This window comes from Manis javanica, chromosome 15 (genome assembly GCF_040802235.1).
Source record: "Manis javanica isolate MJ-LG chromosome 15, MJ_LKY, whole genome shotgun sequence".
In the NCBI taxonomy this organism is placed as follows: domain Eukaryota; kingdom Metazoa; phylum Chordata; class Mammalia; order Pholidota; family Manidae; genus Manis; species Manis javanica.
Genome location: NC_133170.1, coordinates 79684611 through 79702500, shown reverse-complemented (window position 1 = coordinate 79702500; position 17890 = coordinate 79684611). Strand labels below are relative to the sequence as shown.

The following is a 17890-nucleotide window of genomic DNA, read 5'->3' as shown; positions in this document are numbered from 1 at the left end:
TCTTCTTTTATCCTATTTTACCCTAGATTCTTGTAATACTTAAATTATGTGTGAATCCTATATCTGGGGAAACAGTTTGCTCACATAACTACACATTGTCTCATTTAATCCTTCACTGACTCCAAGAAAATAGGCATATTAGAAGAGGAAACCAAGGCTCAGAGAGGTGAAGCCACTTCTCCATGGTCACACAGCCACTAAGTGGCATAGTCTAGGATCCTTCTGCTAATGGTTGCTCTTCTTTCTGCCTTTGCTCTTCCTGGCCCTCCCGATCCCTCTCACGTTCAGCTGGGTCGCCTTTGAGCAGTCCAACTTCCGGGGGGAGATGTTTGTCTTGGAGAAGGGTGAGTACCCGCGCTGGGACACATGGTCAAGCAGCTACCGCAGTGACCGGCTCATGTCCTTCCGGCCTATCAAGATGGTGAGTGGCTCCTCAGCCAGGCCTGGGGGATCAGTGGAGGGGTCAGGGCAGGCAAGGGAATGGGAGTGAGTGAGGGAAAAAAGGAGGGAATGGTAGCAGGAAGGCATGGCGGCCTCTGGGCTGTGCAAGGCAGTGGGGCTCTTGTGCTGATCAGTTCATAAGGGGTCCTGACACACTCCAGTGGTAACCAACTTTGACCTTCTGTGGTGGGAATTTTCACCAAGAATTTTCATGAATGTCCATTTGAGGCTATTGAATGTTTCAGGCATCACCAAACTTATCTTACTGGATTATCCAACCAGATAATTCCCAACATTTTTGCTCAGAACTTGAGATTATACCATAGCCTTTATAATGGACCCTTTATAAGAATCCATAGATTTCTCTCTCAATCAATGTTCCTTATAAGGTCATCTATCTCAGAGTGCACTTGGAAGGGTGATCAGCCAGAGCATTTTTTTTGTAGCGTCTAGAGCTTTGCTGTCCGATGAGGTAGGTAGTAGCCGTATGTGGCTGTGGAACATGGGAATCTTGATGAGCCTGCTTGGAAAGATGCTGTAAGTGTAATATACACACCAGGTGTTGAATACATCATAACAAAGAGAAATAAGAATGTAAAACATCCATTAATTGTTGCTATATTGGTCACATATTGAAATCGTAATGTGTTGAACATGTTTGTTAAATAAAATATATTATTAGGAAAAAACTCCCAGTGCCCTAGCTTTTGCACATCTCCTAAGTAGTCTCTGTGTAGTCAGGGCTGCGAGCCACCAATCTAATCCCTCTTCTGTATCCCTGCAACCATCCTGGTGGGGGCCCCCGGACGTCTCTTCCCTGGGCGGCTCCCATTCCCTCCCCACTGGCTTCCCTGACTCCTTTCTGGCCCTCTATCCTGGGAAGTTAGAGGGATCTTGAACCTGACTGGCTCCCACTTACTGTCATGCATTCAACCACTTTCTGCCAGGCCCTGTTGCAGGCTCTGAGGGAACAACTACACATGGGACAGCCAAGACCCCTGCCCTTAGGGGAGGCAGCTACTGAGAATCTAATCACAGAAATCAATCTATGATCACACATGGCCGTGGTACGTGCTGCTCAGGGGCCGTGAAGTGTGTCAAGGGAGGCCAGGGCTGGGATGTTAGGGGTTAGGAGTGGTCAAGAAGAGGTCAGGGAAGCCAGCTCCCAGAGGAGGGGAACTGAGTCAGCTATGAAGCCTCTTGGGCTCCTCCAGTGCCAAGAGAGTGACGTTCCTGAAGCAGGGATGAGCTCAGTGCAACCAAGGAACTAAAAAATAGTCGGTGTGGCTGTGGCTGGGAGAGTGGAGGGGAGAAGGTGCAAGACATGATGGGGAGAGTGAAATCCTTCTCTGAAAAGTTCTGCCCCTCACTGGCTGTGTGATATTGATCAAGAATTTTGACCTCTCTGAGCCTCTGCATCCCTGACTATAACGATAAGAATAATGGATAAATGTTTTGGTAGCACTTGGCATAGGCCAGGCATCATGCCAAGTGCTCAGTGTGGATTCACTCATAGAAGCCTCCAGACAACTCCATGAAGGAGAGGCTGTCGTCCCCTTCTCACAGATGAGGAGGGCCCTTCCAGGCTTGACAGCAGTCCCGGGAGCGCCCCATGGTGGCCTGAACAGGCTCGGGTCTCTCTCCATGCTCAGGAGGCCCCGTTAAATGACTTCTCTTTGTCCCATTCATACTTCACACTCCTGACCCAGCTTTCTCCTTTCCCAGGATTCCCAGGTGCACAAGATCTACCTGTTTGAAGGTGCCAACTTCAAGGGCAACACCATGGAGATCCAGGAGGAGGATGTACCCAGTCTCTGGGCCTATGGCTTCTGTGACCGTGTGGGCAGCATGAGGGTCTCCAGTGGAACGTAAGCATGTCTCCTGCCAGGCCCTCAGCCCCTCCTGCAAGCGCAGACAGACTCAGAGGCTGTGTCCCTTACAAGGCAGGACATCAGGCATGCAGGGAAGGCCGCAGCCTCTCCCAAACTCTCCCAGTGCTGGAGCCTGGGATCCCACCGATGCGGCCTTTATTCCTTTGAGGAGAGGAGTCATACTTTGATGAATCACATGTCAGTATAAACAAACCTGGCAGTTGGTTGTAAAAAGCAGGAAGACAGAGAGAATAGTGCCTCTAAACCCCAGATTGGGTTGAAGAAATAATTCAGTAAGGATGGCAGAGTTGAACATGTGTGGGTGAGTCTGCATGGGTCTAGGGAAGGAGAATATTTAGGTGAATTCAGAGCCTCTGGGGAAATGAGCGAAATAGCTCCAAAGAGGTGACACTGTGAATTGGGGGGGGGCCTCAACTCCCTGATCTAAAAGGGCCCTTTTGCTCTGAACTCTCAGGATTTGAGGCTTTCAAAACAGAGCCCTGTAACCCCAGTCTGTGAGAGTACAGGGAGGGATTAGATGCCCAAGAGAGGTCATTTCATCCACCCCCGGCCTCTAGACAGCCATGCCATACACCCCTGGTCTCCTCTAGGTGAATGTAAGGCTTCTGTGTCTCACCCATGCTCTCACTAGGCTCCTGTAACACCCTCAGGGCCCTGGTCTTTTACCTGCTCGTCTCCTCATCCCTGAAACTCATGTCCCTGCATTCAATCCATCTGACATTTACTAAGCATTGCCTGTGAGCTAGGCAGCTAGACACACTGGGAAGGCAGAGATGAATAAGGCTCAATTCCCACCTTCAGGAGGCTTACTAGCCTAGCATGGAGTCCCAAGTATACTGTGAGATGATGTCCAACTATTAACTAGTTATGAGGTGGTACACACAGGAGGTCAGAGGAGAAAGGAAACTTCCTGGGACATGGGTATATGTGCAGGAGTGGACACAGGTCAGAGGTTTGTCTGAGGAGCCTAGAACTTAAACTAGACTTTGAAAGATGGGCAGGGGGTACGAAAGAGACCTGGGAAGACCTTCCCAGAAGAGGCAGAGACAGAAGTTACAAATGAATCCTTGATAATAATTTCTAATGAGTGCTTACATCGTCCCAAGTACTGTGCTAACTACTTTCAACCAATAGTTACCAAATCTTTAGAACAGGTAAGGTAGGTGTGCTTTCATCCCCATTTCACAGCCAGCAAATTGGAGTTCTGATAAGTCACCTACCTAGATTCTCACAGCTAGTAAATGGCAGAGCTGGGATTTGAACTCAGGTATGTCTTATGTTAGAATGCATGTTCCCAACCACTACATGCAAATTCGCTTACACACAAAGGAAACCATATTTTGAAACAAGACTCCCCTTCCTCGTCTGCACCATTGCTCACCAGCCCCCAAGGCGAATCCTCCTTCCTTCCCTTTGATCCTGTAGTCTGAGCTCCCTGTTGCCAAGATCAGTGGGATGCGTGTTAATCTCCCTGCCAGACACCCACACAACATGCTTAGTAAGCACTTTAGGTTGATTTTCCCCCTGTCCCCTTAATAAACCAGACACTGTGACCATCTCCACATCTAGGATGCAGAGGTCTGTTAGAGAGATGAAGTCACTGGCCAAAACCAGTAGGAAGTCCCAGAAAGGGGCAAAGCCAGGACACAGGAGCTCCAGGGGCCCGATACCCAAGCCACCGCAGGTGAGGGACGGTGGGCACACTGCCCGGATCGACGGGGGCTTGGCTGTCTCCACACAGACCTTCTTGCTTCCCTCGCAGCTGGGTCGGCTATCAGTATCCTGGCTACCGAGGGTACCAGTACCTCCTGGAGCCTGGCGACTTCCGGCACTGGAACGAGTGGGGGGCCTTCCAGCCGCAGATGCAGGCCGTGCGCCGCCTGCGTGACAGGCAGTGGCACCCAGAGGGCTGCTTCCCCGTCCTGGCTGCCGAGCCCCCCAAGTGAGTCCACTCTCTGCTCTTCTTCCTCACCCCTTCCTCAGTCTCAATCCCGTCTTCTCCATGCAAATAAAAGTTTCTCAAGCCAAAGTGTCTCCTGGGTCTGTGAACAGACGTGTGCAAGGTCCCCTTTTGTAGCAGGCATGTAACGTCCTCAGTCTGAATAATTATAATAATAATAAAAACAGCAAGCCCTGAGAAGTTCTTCACACATATTCATTCAGCAAATCATCTGGGCTACTCTAGGAGGCTGGTATTATAGTTACTCCCATTTAACAGAGGGAGGAAATGGAGGCTCAGAGAGGGAAAGTGACTTGCTGAGGTCACACAGCAAGTTGAGATTTGAACCTGGGCAGTCTGGCTCCAGAACCTGCCTTCTTAAACAAATCTGTGTGTTCAAACTCTCCTCCTTCATGCTCCACTCTCATGATTTTTTGCCCTCTCTGCCTACCACCTGTTTTGTTATTTACTTAATATTGTTATTTAAACAAACTTACTATTTTGTGCTCAAATGCAAAACTTTATAACACTACAGGAAGCAGAAAATCAGTATCATATGCCATAGATACACAGCAATCACATAAATACAATTTAAAGATGGCCAAGTGTGGAATTCTTATCAGACACCATTGCCCGTTGATGTCTCTAAGCATGCAACCTGCTTGCTTTTTGACAAAATGAGTGATTAGCAAGTGTTATTGAGAAGTATGAAAGACATGCCTGCACCCAACTAAGATTTTTGTCCCTGATTTAATCAAATAAGATTGAAAAGAGCATTGTTATCTTGTATCCGAAAAGAGCATTATTATTTAATCCTGGGTCCAAATTCCACCTAGAATCATCTCTTCTACTGCAAATGGTACACGCTCTACTTTTCGGAAATCTGCTCCCAGTATTGACTCCCACATCAACAGTTACATGGCCTGATGTTATTAACCTTTAATCCGTGCAGGAAGGCTGGGGAGGTGTTGCCATGGATATCTTCCTGGAGGAGAGGATATATGAAAGGGGACTTTAGGGATGGAGCAGGAGCTTGTTTGGTGGAGAATGGGGGAGACGACATTCTAGGCAGAGCAAGCAGCAGGGTCCCTGCCACCCCATTTGGCACCTTTGTGCAAATGATAAAAAATGCCTCTTCCTCCAGACATTTGTCATCTGCCAGAAATTATTGGTGTGAACCTGTGGTGTCTACAGTGTGAATGTGGCATCCTTGCGCTGTGCCCAACATGCACAACTGTATTTGGCAGCCCTGGAGCACTGTGGGAAAGGCACAGAGGTTGAGGCAGCTGGTGGTGCGCCTAGGTGAAGCTTACTGATGTGGGAGCAGTAGCTTGGTGGTTGTGTGGGCAGAAGTTGGGGGTGGGAAGGGCATGTTGAGTGTGTCAGAAGATCAAGTTGGAAAGAAAGGTGGGCCTCATGACACTTTACTCTGTGGTTTTGCCGAGCTTCAAAGTTGAGACACCACTGTGGATGGTTCTTACCCTCTGGGGCATGCACCCTTTTCCCATCTCATCCTAAATCTCTCTATCTTCACCCCCCTCAATTTGACTAGTATTTGTGTTAGAAAACGGGTTGTCCTGTCTTGGACTAGAAGACAAGGATTCTGGGGCAGGAATCAGGATACAGGTGCTCTACTGTTAAATGCTACAAAGTATCAGCAGATCACTTCTGTTCCCTGAGACTCATTCTTTTGTCTGTAAAAGGACAGCTCAAATCTCCATCTAGCCTGAAGATTCTGACCCTGGGATTCTATGGTTTCAAAGTTCTATGATTCTCCAAGATTCTGTAATTGATCTCTAAGCTTCCATGATTCTCTGATTCCAAAGTCAAGCTACATAGATTCCCATCCTGAGGCCCACGAGTGCAGCTCTAAAATTCTTCGTTAGTGCAATCTAGCCCTACAATCATCTGAGGCACACAAACTTGCCTTTCATATTTCCTCAACTCTAAAACCTCACCGACGGCAAGACGCACCATGATTTGATGATCCGAGAGAGAAGAGAAATACTATTCATTCAAATATAACACAACTGCTTTCTGATCACTTGGGATTTTTATTTCATACTTCTTGAAAGAACTACTGGCTTTATTTAGGCATGACAGGGTTTTTTTTTTTCAGCGTACCGATCTTGTGATTCCTATAAAAAGAAAAAATGTAAGAGAAACCCATCAGTTAACTGAGTCCTAAAACTTCTTTGCATGATTGTCTAGACCTTCCAGATCGTTTTCAACTCAAAGTTGCTGATGACCTTGTTTTTTCACAAGGATTATATGAAAAAGAATTGTATATTCGAATTGCTGAAACATGGTAAAGACGCTTGGCAAAACACACCCACAAAACCAGGAAGAAAAGAGCAAAGTCATTATTTTATATGTAATGTATTGGTATATCAATACATTTACTTAGCTTTTGCTAATGAAGTTATGAATAAACCAAACATGCTGTAATAAAAAGCAGAACAAATAAAAATTACAAGCAAAAATAAATAACAACGACAAAAAGAAACCAAAGAGCATGCAAAAAGTACAGGAGTGTGTGTGACATGGACTTATAAACCTGTTGTTCCTTCTGTGGGTCCTCGTTCCAACCTGCCTCTCAAAATGTGAGCATCCCACCACACCTGGAACAGAATTTCAGAGCTTCAAGACAAGTCATATTTTTGGCCTCAGTACCGAAACTTTGAGTTTCAACTTCATCAGGTGTTCAACAGAACTCATGGTGAGAATGAGCCTGGAGGTGACCAGCGGAGCTGGACTTGACCAAGAAGCCATGGTGCCCACAGTCTTCCGGGCGGCTTCTTGCTGCTGGCTTTGACTCAGTGTGAGGTTTGCCCTAAACCCTGGCTTCAGGACACAATGCCTAGGCAAGCTGGCATGTCCAGGTTTTCAACGCTACATCCCAGCTCATGAATCTTTGAGTCTCAGGCCTTTAGGAAGACAAGGAGCCTTGGGTAAGGAACATCATTTCCCATCCACAGCAACAGGAGGTAAACCACAGTCTTTTGGGTGTGGGGGTGTGGACACAAAGTCAGCAGTGGGTGTGCAAGGGGCAAGAGGAACCCCCCCAGAGGTGTGATCCTTTCTGTGCCCACAACAGATGCTGATGGACATGCAACAACTGAGATATGGGGAAAGCGCATGGGACCAGGGTGCCTTGAGGAGGTTCTAGAGAGGTGACCATCTCTTTAGAATGATGTTGCCATGACAGCCAGTAATCTGGATCAGATACTGGAGATGAGAGGGCTTTGTGAAGTCAAGCACTCCTGGGGAGGAAGAATTTTCCTCTAAATCTCAAGGTTCTTCTAGCTGGTCTAAGAGTCAGATTGACAGGAGACCCATTAACAAGAGAAAAAAAAGTTTAATTACATCTGTACAGGGAATGTATAGACATAGATTCCAAAGACAGGGAGAATGAGGTGTATATGTCATCTTGACTCATGGAGAAGTGGGTAGGGGCCTGAGACTTCAAAGGAAAAGGGAAGCAATTCATGGGAATATGAAAAGAGTAAGTGGCAAATATGAAAAGAGTAAGTGGTAAACGAATGTTTGCAGGGCCACACAGAAACAGTGGGGCACAGAGAGGCCCTTTAGTAGACTGAGCCACTGCCCTCCCTGCCTACAACCCCTAATTTACATTATAATATAGCTGTCTAAGATGAGAGCTCTCCTCTGGGAGCACGTCCTCTATCTAAGCAGTTGTGGGGGGTGTGCTGGGGGGAAGCGGGGTTGGGGGGTTTGGGGGATGGAGGTCAAAGTTTCTTTCTGAGTCTTTTGAGCCTTGCTTGTTGTCAACTCAGAAACAATCTACAGGTCACAAGGCACAGCTTGGGGCTGCCTGCTCTTGGTCCCTACAGTATACCCAGCCAGGAATGGTAACTCCACATCCTTCCAACGGGACAAGGGAACCTGCCCCTCTCTCCTAGCTTCCTGCCCAGTGCTGAGCCACCCCCTTCGACCACTGAAATGAGTTTGCACCTCAGCTTGGATCTTTACTAGCTGTTGCCCTTGGTCAGGTCAAATGAACTGTTGGAGCCTGTTTCCTCATCTGTAAAATGGGAATAATGATTATAGAACCTCAGAAGGTCTTCGGGAGGAGTAAACAATCAGCTTGAAAACGATATTTAGAAGGTGCTTAGAGCACAGAAAGCACCTTTATCAACATCAGCACCATCTTCTCGAGTGTCAGAACTGGGAAGAGGCTTAGCATCAATGTTTGTCCCAAACACATTTATTCTTCCTGCTTTTGACACGTGTTGACTGGGGGCCTCTGAGTGCCAGGCTTTGTATAGATGCTGGGAAAGAAGACAGAAGAGATCTTTGCCCTGGTTGTTCACAGACTAGAGGAGCAGATGAGAACAACCTCTTTCAATTTCCTTCAAAGTCCCATCCCATTCCCAGGCTGCATGGACAGTGTCTGTGCCATCAGGATATCCTGGGGAGGCCATTAGGCTTCCTAAAGGTGAGGACAGCCAGCTTGAGACCTGAAGGGGTTTGCTGAGCTGGGAGACTGGGGGAGAAACCACATCACTCTGGCCCCCTTCTTTAGCTCTGCAGCTGCAATCTGACAATTCTGTCTCCCAGACATCTCTGCAACCCAAACATGCCATGCTCCCAACCCTGCCCTGGGTTGGCCACCTCCCCTGGAGTATTTCAACAGCCTCCATAACAGTCTCCCTGCCTGTCCTCCTCCACAAAGCAGCCAGATCTCTGTAGAAAGCAAAGCTAACCATGTCCTTCCCCTGCTGAACACCTTCCATGTCTCTCCATCACTGCAAGACGAAGGCCCAATTCCTTCCTGTGGCCATTGAAGTCCAGCAGCACCGAGCCCTTGCAGGCTCCTCTGACCTGTTCTCTCCCCTTCTCTCCAATCCCTGTCCACTCTGCACTTCATACAAGGCCCCAAGGCAATGGTCCCTCCTGCTGGACTATTGTGCCTGCTGGTCTCTGGGACTGGCATGCTCTTCTGCATACCTTCACCCATGCTTCAGGTCTCAGTGTAAGCACACAGTGTAAACACCCCTGGCCGTCCCTCCCTGGACCAGGCTAATCTCTCCTGTTACCTCCTACCCAATTACAGGCATCCAGTTTACTATGAATACTTGTTAAAGTATCTGCCTTCCCCCTTGGACATAGGACCCTAGTCCTCCTGTTACTCTGTGAGTCCCAGCACCCAGCAAAGGGTCCTCACAAAATGCTGTTGCTAGAATGTTATTAAACAAATACCATTTAAACCTCTTCCCTTGACTTCCATTTCAATATTATGATCAAATTTGACATCATGATACCCAGCAGGGTCACTATGCAGTCATAGAAAGCCTCTAATATGTGCACAAAAAACACTATATATATTGTTCTATTATTACCAGACCAGAAACAGACAGCCTCACAGAGACAAGGGACTTCATACTATCAGTCCGAGCACTTTCTACGTGACAGGTACTATTTATTAGACATATGAATGAATGAATGAATGAGTCAAGAATGAGCCCATAGCTAGCTACAGACATGTTACTTAATATCTGTATGTCTTGGTTTCCTTATCTGTAAGATGGGGATGATAATAGACCTACCGTAAGGCTATAAAAGGTTTAAATGTTTAAACATAGGTAAAGTGCTTAGGGCAATGCCTGGCACTTAGTAGGTAATTTTATTAATTTATATATATGTATATAATGCTTGTTCTTATGATTGAACTATTACAGAAATTTATTTTAAATCGGTAATACATACATATGGTTAAAAAAATTGAACAAATAAAGGTTCAAGACGGCAAGTAACCTTTCACCCTTCCCTCCCCTTCCTTCGATGCATATGCATATAAGGCATCAATTATAAACCCCATTTTACAGACGAAGAAACAGGCAGAGCGGTTAAACATCGCAGACTGAGCTGAGGCCAGTCTGGAGTTTTATTTTATTCACGAATATCAGCACTTCTCAACCTCAGCACAACTGACATTTTAGGACTGGCTCGTTCTGTCGCGGGTACAGAGGGCACGGCAGGGTCCAGCGCATGGCAGAATATTTAGCAGATTCCCAGCTCTCTGCCCACTAGATTCTAGTAGGACACCCCCTGTCCTCCAGTTGTGACAACCAAAAATGGCTTCAGACATTGTCACATGTTCCGGGTAGGGGTTGGGGACAGGGCAAAAGCGCCCCCTTCGAACCACTGATGAGATGGGATGAATATGTGTGTAGAGCCACTCCCTCTGTTCTGTGTTACACGCACGTTAGCTTAAATACACTTTGCTCAGGGTCTAGATTTCCCCTCGTAGCACTTCTCGGCGATGGTTCCACTACACCGCTTACAGACAGCAGGGAACCTACCTTACACCGAGCTGTCCGCGGTGAAGAGCGCTGCGCGCCCCTCCCGGAGGTTAGCGAGCCTGCGGACCCGGGCTTCCGGGGCGGGGTCAGCGCCAGGGCCGCCCCTCCCCAGCGCGCGATCTGGAGGCGGGCCGGAGGGGACGGGGAGAGGCCGTGGGCGGGCCGGCGCTCGGACCGCCCCCGTTGCGTCACGGCGCTGCGGCCCCGCCCCCCGCGCGGGCCCCTGCGCCTCCCCCGGCGGGGCGGCTGGCCAGCCGGGAGTCGCTGGGCGCGCGGGGCGGCCTCGCCGCGCCTCGGCACGGTAGGTGGCCCGCGGGTGGCTAGGGGGCCGAGGCTGCAGCCGTCGGCAGGGGGCTGCCTGCGGGTCTGCCTCGGGCGCTGTGGAGCCCTCGGCGCGCGCGGCTTCTTTCCGGGCCCCGCGCGGCTGCCTGGGCTCCGGGGCTGGACGCTGGGAGGGAGGCGGCGCGGGCGCGAGGTTCGAGGGTTCGCGCCCGCCCGGCGCTCCGAGCGCTCTCCTCTCGGTGCGGCAGAGACCTGGCCCCGTGACCGCTCTGCCCGCTTCGGATCCTGAGCCCGGGAGGTGCTCAGCCTCTGTGTCTGTGTTGGGATGGGGGTAGGCGGCATGTCAGCGCCGTCCGAGTCCCCGACTCCTTCCCGGTGCGCGGGGACCCCCAGGCGGGCGCTGGGAAGTTAACTTGCGTTCTCCGTGGAGTTGCGAGGCATGTCCAGAGTGGAGGCGTTGGCAATGGAGAGGGGGGCGAAAATCCCCGGCTGAGAAGGCGGACTCCGAGAGCGTGGGGTAGGGGATCCTTGGTGAACTTCAGGGTCACCCGCGAGGAGGGGTAGACCTTTGGCCAGAGGTTCCCCCCGCGAGGCAACCTCCTGCTCTCAGTGTGAGCTGGACGGGAGGTGCGTGAGCTGGGACTGGGAGTGGCGGCAAGGAAAGGGGGCATGGTTATGCCTGAGCTGGCAAAGTCGTTATGTGGGACAGAGGTCGAGGTCTGCCTTTCACACCCAAAGGTCCGCCCTCTCGGGAGGAAGGGTGGGAACCATCCGATTGAGTGCAATTGTTAGAATGTTGTGCCTGTCACCCTGCCAGCTTCCCCTTTACAGATGGGGAAACCGAGGCTCGGAAAGATCAAGTACCCGTGGCACTAGATCCCACAGCCAGGATGTGGCAGAGCTTAAATTCACCCTCAGGTCTCCTGACTTCATGTGTCTTGTTTAGATGTTGGGGATAGGGGCTGGTGAACTCCTACTCATACTTCAGTAGCCTCTGGCAGCATGCCCTCCTAGAACCCTTTTCTGACATTCCCCAGGCATTGTTGGGTGCCCCTGTTTTGATTGGCCCTTTTCCTCACGGACTAACCTTCTGTCGGTCTACCTCCTGGCATTGGCTGTGGACATCCATTCCCTATACCCCATCCTTTAATGGAGCCTGGTAGCCTGATGATTAGGCCAAGTTTCTGGATTTGGGCAAATCTGTTTGTGACTCACTCTGGTTTAGTGGTGATGTGGCCTGGGCAAGTCATTCCTCCTCTCCCAACCTCAGCTTCCATGGCTGTAAAATTGGGTTTGTTGTGTCATTTAAGAACCATGTTACCCTACTGAATTCCAAATGTAGTTACTTTATATATTTATATCACCTTATTTTTTTAAATCTCACGTAATTTTTTTAGTAGCACCTTTATTGAGATATAACTCACGTATCATATAATTCACCCTTTTAAAGTAAATCAATTCAGTGGTTTTTAGGATATTCACAGAGTTGTGCAACGATCTCCACTATCTATTTCTATAACATTTTCATCACCCAAAAAGAAACCCTGGACTCAATCCCTCCTTCCCCAGCCTCTGGCAGCCACTACTTTCCATCTCTATGAACTTGCCTATTCTGAATTTTTCATATATGGAATCATGCACATGTGACCGGCACTTTTTACTTAGAATGTTTCCAAGGTACATCTATGTGGGAGCATGTAGTGGTACTTAATTACATTTTTTTTTGTATTTTATTGCTTTTATGGCTGAATAATATTCCATTGTATGGATATACCGCATTTTATTTACCCACTAATCAGCTGGTGGACGTTTGGGTTATTTCCATTCTTTGGCTATGATGAATAGTGCTGCAATGAACATTTGTGTACAAGTCTTTGCGTGGGCATAGGTTTTCAATTCTCTCGCATATATCCCCAGGAGGAGAATTGCTGGCTCTTATGGTAACTCCATGTTTAACCTTTGGAGGAACTGCCAGGCAGTTTTCCAAAGTAGCTGTGCCATTTTACAAATCCCACCAGCAGTGTGTGAGGGTTCCAAGAACACTGACTTTGATGTGCTAGCTATGAATTATTTTCTAACACAGATGGAATTAAGTGCTTCATTAGAGTAAGGAGTGTCCTGTTTGTCACCAGCAACATCCCCAGGACCATCAGGGAAACAGATCAAGCCTGGAGAGTGCTTAGCCGAGGCATGTGTTCACTGTGTTCCCCCTATAAGAAAGACAAATGTGCTGAGGGCTTACCGCCAGGCCCAGTTGGGGGCAGGGAGGCAACCAGAAAGCCAGGGGTTCACAGTGCCCACCCCGGACCTGGCCCAGGGTCTAGCAGTGTCTACGAGGACTTTGTGCATTGGACGAAGGAAGGAAAGGTGGAAACTGCTCAGATCTTCCCACCGCAGGCCAGCGGGGTGGGGGTCTCTTGACAACTGAGGGTCTGCAAGGCCAGGGAGGACCTTGGCAGGTTTCCTGGACTGCAGCTCACAGGAAGGACTGTCCCTCTGCTCTGCAAGGGCTTCTGGTCCTGCCTGTGCCCCACACTCATTTGGAAGGTGATCTCCCCTGGTGGCCATGTGAGGTGGGCCATGGCAGGGACCTAAGCCCCTGCCTGTTACAAGAGACACCATTCCCAGGCCTGACACCGGCGGTCCTGACATCCATGGGTGACACTCTGGACACATAGACATCCCCTTCTCTCCTCTTGGGCATTGCCCCCACACCTGGAACACACCTCCTCCCTCACGTGAAGTGAAACTGCCCGGAAAGGGCCCAGGTCACAGCACAGTGTTTTCATAGAAGAGCAAAGTTTCTGGAAGGTCATCAGCTCCTCCTGGGTTAAACCTGTAGTCTGTTGGTTCAGGGGCTTCGGCCAGCCTTGGGCTGTGCTTTCTGGGCTCCCAGCAACCAGCCTCGTCCACCTGGGCAGCTGCTGTTTGGAGGGCCGTTGACACCAGGCCGTCTGGTGGCTGTATTTAGCCCCTCCTGCCTTTATTCATTTGTGCATACTTTCCCTTCCTTGTCCTTTTAAAATTCTGAAATTCTGTGTGCTAAGAAAGCAGTCTAGGAAGTGGAAATAGGGTTGAGGCTAGGAAAGGAACTGCGCTCCCTGTGCCTCAGTGTACCCTGCAGGGCAATGGGCAGGGACTGAGTCAGAGCTCAGATGCAGGACCTTTTGCGATCAGTAAGCTTGTCAAAGTACCCTGCTCTGTAGCTTTGTGGATCAGTTTGTAGCAAGAGGTTAGTCGGAAGTGGCTCGTATTGGTGATTTGAAAGCCCGGTGTGGTCTGGCACCGTCTGGGCAGCAGCTCCAGGCCTCCCCCCTTGCCGCCCCTTCCTACCCCCTACAAGGACCCTTGCTCTGTTCAGCCACACATCCACCCTGTCTGGGGCCACTCCCGAGAAGGTTCTGGGATGCCTGACCCCTCCCATGCCCCCTCTCGGGTCTCCTCTACCCTGGGCTGCGGCCTGAGGAGGATTCATGGGAATGATTCATTCAGAGCAGTCCTGAGAGCTGGGCCAAGCCCCAGAAATTGCAGGGAAGGACTGCCGAGGGCCATGCCATGTGCCCTGGGGAGCATCTGGGGCTGCGCCTGAGGCAGAGCCTCAAGTTACCCTGTGGTCGCTTGGAAATGGTGGGCAGCTGGCCTGTCTGCCAAGTGCAGTCTTGCATCATCCAGACAGTTGACCCAGGCTGCTGTGGCTAGAGGTGGGCAGGTGGCCAGAAGGTGGGCTCAGTGGTGGCATGTGTGAGGGCTGGGGCCTGTGTTAGAATCCAGCTGTTCTACTTAAGGGCCATGGTCTGGGTTCATTAGTTGCCTCCCCACGTATCAGTTTTCTCATCTGCAGAATAGAGGTGCAAGTAGGACCTACCAGGTTGCTGGACAGGGGGGGACAGGGTCAAGTGCTTACCCTGGTATCAGGCAAAACGTGAGGCCCTGGGGTGAGACAGGCTCTTTGGAATCTTGAGCACATTTCTTTGTGAGCCTCAGTTTCCCCATCTGTCTAAAGGCAATCATATAAATACAGCTAATATCCACAGAGCCTCGCAGGCACCAGGCAGTGTTCTGGACACTTTATGTACCTTAACTCGTTCAATTCTCCTGACAATTCTGAGATGAACAAGCTGAGGTACGGACAGGTGAAGTCATTTGCCAAGGTTACCCAGCTAGGAAGTGAGACAGACAGGATTCAGATCCAGAGTCTATACTCTTAATTACCACCTAACTCCCTCTTCATACCCTGTTTGAATACCTACCACATAGAAAACACCTGGTGTCAGTTATTATATTATTATACAGTTATTATATAGCATTAACAAATGTTTATCCCTTTCTCTGCTCCTTTGTTCACCTTCCTTCCTGGATGGACAGAAAAAGCAGGGCTCTTGGCTTGTGAAATCTGGATTCCTACCCACCCAGGACTCCCAAAACACGCATGCACACACACGCGCGCGACCCGCAACTCCCTCCGCCTTCTCACACTCTCCTGAGCAGTTGAAGGTGGGTAAGAGCCTGGAGGCAGCAGAGTCCCCACTCTGCCTCTGAATCTCAGTGTGACACTGGGCAAGATGCTTTCCCTCCCTGAGACTCAGTGTGCCCATCTGCAAAATGAGTGGGTTGGGCTGTAACAGAAGCTGCCAGTCCATGGCCTTGACCCACAAGATGGCTTTTGTTCAGCTCCCATGGTGTTTTATTTTAAATCAAACCAACATTCAAATATTCTCAGAGACTAATTCCAGTTTCTTACTTCTTCTGGAAACCTAGGATCTCGGGCCCAAGTAGAGTGGCCCGAAGCTGCCCCTTAGATGGCGTGGGTTCTGCTGGCCGTCATGGTCCCCACCATCCCCCACTGTCACGGGCTCTGCGTGCCTGGCCCCAAGGGCCCTCTGGCCCAGAGAGGGTCTTCAGGGCTCTGCGGTCTGCCTGAGTGTCACTTGAACAAGCAGTTCCACTGCTTTAAAAACAATTTTTTTTAAAACCCCGGTTTTCATGCTCTCCACGAGTCCTTCCTGCTTTTCTCGAATATCAGAGGCTGTCTGAGGCCTCCTGATACCTTTCTGCCTCTGTAAACCCTCAAGGCTTTTAACACACGGGGAGCTTGTTCCCAGCCCACGCTTCCTGGGTAGGAAACCTGTTTCTAGGCCCCAGGGTCCCACCTCACCTGGTTCATGTCCCTGCCTAACCCAGCGTGAGAGATTTGGGGCCAGCCATTGTCCCTCTGCTGTGAGCCCTGGGCTGTGTGTGTGTATGTGTCCCAGCACACTGCACCCGCACAGCTGCCAGGACACCATCCCTTACCCTTTGTCCTCACAAAGTCCCGGATGGCATTACTGACCACCCTATTTCCTGGAAACCAAGGCTCAGAGGTGGTCAAGTCACTTTTCTGGGGTCACACAGACACCACTGGGATTTGAATCCAGGTCTGCTCAGCTCCAGAGCTGGCCCTGGGAGTCATCCAGCACCCATCACTGCATGGATGTGCACTGAGTCATGCCCTCCACCAGTGTCTGTGGTCATCGCCGTGTCCCTGGCATCTAGGACTGGGCCAGGGTCATACTAGGCACTCCGTAACTTCTTGCTAAATAGAGACACATGGCAACCTCTCAGCTAGGCACTGAAACGCAGGACTTATGAAGTCACCAGGTCCCAGTTTTCCTGGAGTTTACTTTCTGGTGGAGGCATCAGACAAGAGTGAACCACATCTTTGACTCGAAGTGCTGACCTAGAAAGTTGGGCACACCTGTCAGACTTTAATGCTACACAAAGCCCCTGGGGATCTTGATAAAGTACAGGCTCTGATTCAGCAGGTTTGGAGCAGAGCCTGTGACTGCTTTTGTGATCCGCTCCCAGGGTTCTCTAGTTCTACTTTTTCAAAGACCACACTTGGAGCAGTGAGGGCCTAGATCAGAGGTCAGTAAACCACAGCCCATGGGCCAAATCTGGCCCACTGCCTGTTTTTGTGAATAAAGTTTTATTGGAATATAGCCACCATCATTTATTTACATTTTGTCCATGGCTACTTCCATGCTGTAACAGTGAAGTCAAGTGCTTCTGGCAGAGACTGTGGTACACAAAATTAGAAATGTTTTTTAGTAGCAGGCCCTTTAAAGAAAGTCCCACAACCCCCGATCTACTCATCTCTTGGGTTCTTTTAAGTTGCAGTATTTTGTGGTTTGGTGGGTATAAGGTGGTAGTAAACATAATAGTCACAGTTAATATTTGAGTGCCTACTGGGTACTTAGCTCCTTATGTGTATTTTTCCTGCCTCTACTTTATCATTGGTGACACTATTGTATCTATTTTATAGGTGAGAGAACTGAGACTCATGGGGCTGGGTCATTGGCCTAGAGTCTGAGGGTCAGCAACCAGGTGAAGCCCATTGGAGCCAGATCTTGTGGCTGGAGCTTCAGCCTGGAACTTTTTCACAGAGCAGAGAGGATTTTGTTTTGGTTCTGACCTGTCCAAGGGCATTAAGATGCCTTTATTTCTTTGTTTTTTCTCCTCTTTGATAAATATCTGTACAGCCTGTGCTGGGTGGTGGGGGCCACTCTGAGTCCTGTGAGCATGTGCCGAATGCCCAGCCCTGTGCATTGTGGTGAAGGACAGAGTGAGCTAGAGAGCCCACATAAGGTGCCAAGTGCTTTGGGGGAACACTGGTAGAGGGATGACAGGCAGTCAGGGAAGGCTTCCTGAAGGAGGAGGTACAAACTGTGCCAGTAAGTGTTAGCTGGGTAGAGGAGGGCAGGAAAGGTTTTCCATGTGAAGGAAACCACAGATGCCAAAATTTGGAGGTGTGAGTTGCAATGGCTTTGTAGGTCTGGTAGAATTCAGGGCACAAAGCCTTTAGTATGTTTCTGTGTGTGTGTGTGTGTGTTGTGGGTGGGAGGTGAGATGTTAAATCTGGAGGTCAGTGGAAGTCAAGTCACAACACAGCCTCCAGTGCCACGCCGGGGAGCCTGGATTTTACCCTAGAGAATGAAAGAGTTGTCTTCTCCAAGACCCCTTGGTGACTTCCA

The 17890-nt window shown here is 49.7% G+C and overlaps 2 protein-coding genes and 1 long non-coding RNA gene across 9 annotated transcripts in view; 2 read left to right on the top strand and 1 right to left on the bottom strand.

Moving 5' to 3' along the window:
* Positions 1–4362, top strand: part of CRYBB1 (crystallin beta B1) — a 15077-nt gene extending 10715 nt beyond the window's left edge. Inside the window, exons 4-6 of the mRNA XM_036993325.2 lie at positions 289–421; positions 2167–2309; positions 4096–4362. Coding sequence (XP_036849220.2) covers positions 289–421; positions 2167–2309; positions 4096–4279 — 460 coding nt within the window. The 3' untranslated portion in view covers positions 4280–4362. The remainder of the gene's footprint in view (positions 1–288; positions 422–2166; positions 2310–4095) is intronic.
* A 1923-nt stretch (positions 4363–6285) lies between these two features.
* On the bottom strand, positions 6286–10724 carry LOC108384514 (uncharacterized). The gene is made up of 3 exons (XR_001850060.3): positions 10599–10724; positions 6830–6893; positions 6286–6410 (listed from the first exon to the last, which is right to left on the bottom strand). It is a non-coding gene; the product is annotated as an uncharacterized lncRNA (long non-coding RNA).
* A 61-nt stretch (positions 10725–10785) lies between these two features.
* TPST2 (tyrosylprotein sulfotransferase 2) overlaps positions 10786–17890 on the top strand; it is a 50339-nt gene continuing 43234 nt past the window's right edge. For 3 of the 7 annotated variants that reach the window (XM_036993324.2, XM_036993320.2, XM_036993316.2), the window contains exon 1: positions 10811–10899. The gene's annotated coding sequence lies outside the window, so the exon portion shown is untranslated. Of the gene's footprint in view, positions 10900–17890 lie in introns of all 7 variants that reach the window. The other 4 variants (XM_036993315.2, XM_036993314.2, XM_036993323.2 and 1 more) reach the window with 4 other exon arrangements.